The following is a 6,322-nucleotide window of genomic DNA, read 5'->3' on the forward strand; positions in this document are numbered from 1 at the left end:
CTTCTTCTTCTTCTTCTTCTTCTTCTTCTTCTTCTTCTTCTTCCTCTTCTTCTTCTTCTCCTTCCTCTTCTTCTTCCTCTTCCTCCTCTCTCTTCTTCTCCTTCTTCTTCTTCCTCTTCTTCTTCTTCTTCCTCTTCCTCCTCTGTCGACAGCATCGACGGCCGACGGAGAGAGGCGGCGTCGACGGCGGACGGAGAGGGGCGGCGTGGACGGCGGACAGAGAGGGGCGGCGTGGACGGCGGCGGAAGAGGGGGGGCGTCGACGGCGGGCGGAGAGGGGCGGCGTCGGCGGCGGAGGAAGAGGGGCTGCGTCGGCGGCGGCCGGAGACGGGGGCCGGAGACGCGCGTCGGTGGCGGCCTGAGACGCGCGTCGCCGGCGGGGGGTGTCGCTGGCGGCGGGGGACGGAGTGGGCCGGCGGCCGGAGACGGAGACGGCGGCGTCGTGGGCGGACGGAACCCCGCGTCCTCGGCGGTCACCCGGTGACGTGGATGCCACCATGGAGTCCACCTGGACGCCACGGAGGCATCCAGGTCACCGTTTGACTGGCGGTGGAAAAAAACCAAGCAGCGCCAAGTGGCTTCCTCTCATTGGTGCATGCTATTTTTTTAACAAAACTGAAAGTTTATGCTACTTCCTTTACAAAAGTAAAAGTTCATGACATGTCGTAGTATTTACCCAAATAAGAAAGAGGAATATGATCCTGCAAAGATAATAATCGTTAAAGCAATAGAGTCCACGCATCCCAACCATAAAGGACAGAAGAGAAGAGCAATGAACTCCTGAGCTTGGCGAGCAGCATCTCCCATGGAAGGCCACGTCGACTACCGCGGCCGCCCCATCCTTTCCCGGTCGGCCGCCGGCGGCTGGACTTCTGCAGCCTTCATAATCGGTAAGTCCCCGTCTCATCCCCTTCCTCCCCTCTCCTCTCCCTCTTCCCGAAGCGCGAGAGAGAGCGAGAGAGATATAGAGAGGAAGAGAGAGGGAGAGCGAGAGCAGGAGAGAGAGAATGGGGAGAGATGAAGAGCGAGAGCAAGAGAGAGAACGGGGGAGAGAGGAAGAGCGACAGCAGGGGAAGAGAGGGAGAGCGAGAAAGAGAACAGGGGAGAGAGGAAGAGCGAGAGCAAGGGAAGAGAGGGAGAGCGAGAGAGAGAACGGGGTAGAGAGGGAGAGCGAGAGCAGAGGAAGAGCGGGAGAGAGGGAGAGCGAGAGCAAGAGAGAGAACGGGGGAGAGAGGAAGAGCGAGAGCAAGAGAGAGAACGGGGGAGAGAGGAAGAGCGAGAGCAAGAGAGAGAACGGGGGAGAGAGGAAGAGCGAGACAGGGGAAGAGAGGGAGTAAGCGAGAGAGAGAGAAAGATATATGGGGAGAAGAGAGAGCAAGAGAGAGGAGAGAGTGAGATAACGGGGGGGAAGAAAGAGCAAGAGAGAGGGAGAGTTCAAGATAGAGAAAGGGAGGAAGAGAGAGCAAGAGGGAGGGAGAGAGCAAGATAGAGAAAGGGGGGATGAGAGAGCAAGATAGAGAAAGGGGGGATGAGAGAGCAAGATAGAGAAAGAGGGAAGAGAGCAAGATAGAGAATGGGGGGAAGAGAGAGCAAGAGAAAAGGGGAAGAGAGAGCAAGAGAGAGAGTAACGGGGGAAGAGAGAGCAAGAGAGAGAGTAAGGGGGAAGAGAGACGAGCGGGAGAGAGAGAGCAAGAGAGAGTACGTCGGAGAGAGAGAGAGAACGGGGGAAGAGGGAAAGAGAGAAGGGGGATTGCCGTCATCTACAGTCCCCGTAGACATGACGATGACGCCCACGCGAAACGACGATAACGAGTTCATCACCAATCCTAACCCGAAACAGAAGAAACTTGAGAACCCAACGAGGGAAAGCCGACGAATCGTCATCGCAATCCGTCAACAATCTAAACAAAAAACAACCCTCTCACAGTCTTCCGGACGTCACCGTCGTCCTTGTTCGTCCCAGGGGCCGAAGTGTTAGAGCGGTTCGCGTACTACGGCATCTCCATCAACCTAATCAGCTACCTGACCGGCCCCCTCCGCCAGTCCACCGCCGCCGCCGCCGCCAACGTCAACGCCTGGAGCGGCGCCGCCATGATGCTTCCCCTCCTCGGCGGCCTCATCGGCGACTCCTCCATCGGCCGCTTCCGCACCGCCGTCATCTCCTCCGTCATCTACGTCCTCGTCCGTCCAGTCCCGCAACCCCGTCCCGTCCCCTCCCACCTCCGTTCCGTTCTAACCGGGGGTTTTCGCAGGGGCTAGCGGCGCTGGCGGTCTCCGCCGCGGAGGGGGGCTTGTCTCGGGTCCGGACCGCGGTCTTCTTCCTGGCCCTGTACGCGGTCGCCGTGGCTCAAGGCGGGCACAAGCCCTGCGCGCAGGCCTTTGGGGCGGACCAGTTCGACAGCGACGACCCGGACGAGCGCTTCTCGAGAAGCTCCTTCTTCAATTGGATGTACTTCGGCGTGTGTGGCGGGACGGCCGTCACCGTCCTTCTCATGTCCTACTTGCAGGACAACGTCGGCTGGGGCGTCGGCTTCGGCCTTCCCTGCGCTTCCATGGCCGTCGCCTCCGCTCTCTTCCTCTCTGGCTCGCCCACGTACCGCTTCTCCCGCAAATCCCCCAATTCGGCGTCTTCGGAACAGAACAAGGAACCTCTCCTCCTCGAGAAATCTCGATCTGGGTAATGGCGGATTTCGATCAGATCATCAGCCAGGGCGGGAAAGAACTGAAATTTTGTTTTTTTTTTGGGTGTTGTTCAGGGGATGGGAAGACTCTGCGAGAGGAATTCTCAGACTGCTGCCGATTTGGGCGACTTGCCTGGTCTACGCCGTGGTGTTCGCGCAGTCCTCCACCTTCTTCACCAAGCAGGGGAGCACCATGGACAGAAGAATAGGCCCGAACTTCCTCGTCCCCCCCGCCGCGCTGCAGAGCTTCATCAGCGTCTCCATTCTCGCCTCTCTTCCTCTCTACGACCGCTTCTTCGTTCCGATCGCCAGATCGATCACGGGGCGGCCGGCGGGAGTGACGATGTTGCAGAGAATCGGGGTCGGCATGGTACTGTCGATCGCTGCCATGGCCGTGGCCGCCATGGTAGAGACGAAGAGGCTACGGATCGGTCAAGAATTGGGATCCGCTGTTACCATGAGCTTGTGGTGGCTTGTTCCTCAGTACGTGCTCTATGGCGTCTCCGATGTGTTCACCATGGTGGGTCTGCAGGAGTTCTTCTACGACCAGGCCCCGGACGGGCTTCGGAGCTTCGGAATGGCTCTTTATTTGAGCATATTTGGGATTGGGAGCTTCGTTAGCGGCTTTTTAGTCATCGTAATCCAGAAGATTAGCGCCTTGTTCGGAGATGATTGGTTCTCCGACGACCTTAACCGAGCTCACCTCGATTACTTCTACTTGTTGCTGGCGGCGCTAAGCTGCGTTGAGTTCCTTCTTTACCTTTACTTTGCCCGCCGATTCCGCTACAAGCAGGGGCTGGGCCACTCTGTTTGATTATTTTTTTGTTATTCTTAGCTCTCTTGTCCGCAAAGAAATTGATACTTACACTGGAAAATGTGGGTTATTAGTTCTAAGGGAAAGTTCCAACTAGTTTTAGAGGTTTGTCCAAACCATCCCATCCTGAGTTCCTCCTGTCCAAGACATTCTCGTCCTGTCTGTATAGTGCAGGGACACAGACGGGACGGTTTTTCATCCCAACCACGAGGTTGGACGAAAATTGGGACGGAAATTTGTCTCAAGACAAACGGACGGGGCGGTTTTCGTCCACTCGGACGAAAAACTGTCCCATCAAATTTTGTGCGGATAATTAGGGCTTGCCATTTCTGTGAATAATAGAAATTTGGTCAGCTAAGACCCCACCACCCCCCTTCATACTTTTTTATTCTTGTCTTCTCTTCTTTTAATTCTCACTTACATCTTCCTTTCGTCTTCTCTTGTTCTTATTCTGTTAATCTTTTCATCTTCCTTTAGTATTATTCTCTTTCTCTTTTGTTCTTCCCTTCTTCTTTTCATCTTCCTTTCAAATTCCTTTATTCTTCTTCTATTATTAATGTTTTCGTCCTCCTTATTCTTCACTTTCTCTTTTTTTCTTTTCTTCTTCTCTTCTTCTTCTTCTTCCTTTCAATTTCCTTCATTCTTATGTTCTTCTTCTTCTTTTACTAATGTTTTCATCTCCCTTACTTATTCTTTTTATATTCTGTTTATTTCTCTTTTCTTTTCATATGTCTTTGTTCTTCTTTTATTAATTTGTTATCTTCCTTTCCTCTTCTTGTTTTATTAAATCTTTACGTTAATTTCTTTTTCTTTTCATATTCATCTCTGCTTCATTTTCTTCCTATTCTCTTCTTTTCATTTTCCCTTCTTCTTTTAATTATTACTTTATTTCCTTTCTTCTTCTTCTTTTATCAGTATTTCCTTCTCTTTTCTTCTTCTTTTCTACTTATTTTTCTTTTCTTCCTGTTATTTTTTCTTAATTTTCTTATTTGACTTTGACTTTGGCATAGAGTAGTCAACATGATGACACTTTCATTTCTTCTTCAATTCTTCTTATCCTTTTCTTCCCTGTCATTCTTTATTACTTTTCTTCTTCCCTTCGACTTATTTTTATTTCATTCCATGGCATTTTTTTACTTTTCTTCTTCTCTTATTCTTAATTTTCCTTTTCTTCCATGCCATTTTTTCTTAATTTATTTAGACTTTGACAATGACTAGTCAACATGATCACATGGGACCTTACATGGTACCTGACCGAAACCAGACCAAAGTTTAAATAAGGTTTAGGTCCATGCTAAACCCAGACTTTCATGAATAACTGTTATCAGTTCACTTATGCGTCATCCGTCCACCGCTATCACCAGTTGTCACGCGGTCAAATCCCGAGCTATGTCTCCTGCTTGAATCTGACGCGTGCCGGCCTCAGTGCTTGGAGCAGAACACTGAGCAGCCTTGACCTCTTGCAGCGGAAGTCTTTGCAATTGCTTAAGATCGCATAGAAGGGGGTTAGAGGAGATGGTGGGGACGCAGCCTCGTCGAGGAATAGGGTCAGTGCATTGATATCGTAGAAAGGTTACATCGTAGTTGGGACAATTACATGGGGGAAGACGAGGGTGATACATCGAACGAGAAAAGGCGCCTTGCGCCAAGGTCGTGTCGCCTCTCCACCTCGAGGCTGCCGCTCCGCACACGCGCGCTCTCTCTGCCGCTACACATGTGCCCCCGGCCCGGGCACCGTGCGCCCACAGGCGTGGCGATCACACACGCCACCCTTGCCTTGACAATCACGCATGCCGCCAACACCCGCGTCGACATCTTCGCACGCAGTCTCCGCGACGCCATCGCATTTGACGCCTCAAGCTGGGCGCTGCGCGGCCAGCACTACCCGTGGGATCGCTACGTGCCCTCTATGCCGCCTCAGTGCTCTCAGCGCGCCACTTGCCTTAGTCTCCTAGCAGGATGTCTCCCAACCTCGCGCCCCGGACACGCAATGCGCGCGCTGCCCGCACGGCCACTGCACGGTACCCCGCACAACCGGCTTGCCCATCCCGCGCCCGCACGGCGCTTGGCGCTCGCGCGAAGCGTTGGCGCCCGCGTGTGGCACTAGCGCGCAGCACTTAGCGCGCGCGCTCACGCCTGTCGGCCCACACGCTCAGCACGCGCGGACTTCACCTGATCCTTTCGACCAAGGTGCGAACGGGCACGCGCACCGTCTGTAGTGTATCACCACATACGGGGGCGATGGCTTGAAAGATCATGTTGGGCATCGCTACCCTTAGTGCGTGTAACACTAAATATGACTCAGTCCTTAAATGTCACGAGTCTCACGTGAACATGCCCTCTCAATAAGCACGCAGGCCTCTGGGCAAGGAATGCCGGCTAGTTAGGGGCCTAACACCAGTGTATAGTGCAGGGATGCGGACAGGATGATTTTGTAATCCCAGGACAAAAAAATCATCCCGTCCAAAGGTGTGGATGATTTTTGGGATGAATATTCATCCCGAGGATGACCGGACGGGACGGTTTTCATCCCTTGGGAAGACGTCCGGACATCTCGGATGATTGACGGACGACTCTGGACGGAAAAACTAATAGAATTAATTAATTAAATTTCCAAATAGTCTATGGATTTCCAATAAAACGTGGAGAAGGCAATATTTAATCCCTCATTAATTAAGATTATAAATTATTTTTATACATCTCGTTATCATCTTATTTTAGTATTTTCACGCTTAAATGTAAAATTTAACTTATAATTATGGGTAAAATAAGAATTTCATATTCCGTTTCTCCTTAGATTAAACTCCCAGAAAATGCAATAAAAATTC

General features: G+C 51.9%; 1 protein-coding gene across 1 annotated transcript; it reads left to right on the top strand.

Moving 5' to 3' along the window:
- Positions 1-750: 750 nt before the first annotated feature.
- Positions 751-3,574, top strand: LOC144705286 (protein NRT1/ PTR FAMILY 5.10-like). Its single transcript, XM_078577889.1, has 4 exons — positions 751-889; positions 1,963-2,180; positions 2,252-2,676; positions 2,756-3,574. Exons 1-4 carry the CDS (start codon positions 805-807, stop codon positions 3,492-3,494), a joined length of 1,467 nt encoding a protein of 488 aa, XP_078434015.1. The 5' UTR covers positions 751-804; the 3' UTR covers positions 3,495-3,574.
- The last annotated feature ends 2,748 nt before the right edge of the window (positions 3,575-6,322 follow it).

Source organism: Wolffia australiana, chromosome 7 (genome assembly GCF_029677425.1).
Source record: "Wolffia australiana isolate 7733 chromosome 7, ASM2967742v1".
Classification (NCBI taxonomy): Eukaryota; Viridiplantae; Streptophyta; class Magnoliopsida; order Alismatales; family Araceae; genus Wolffia; species Wolffia australiana.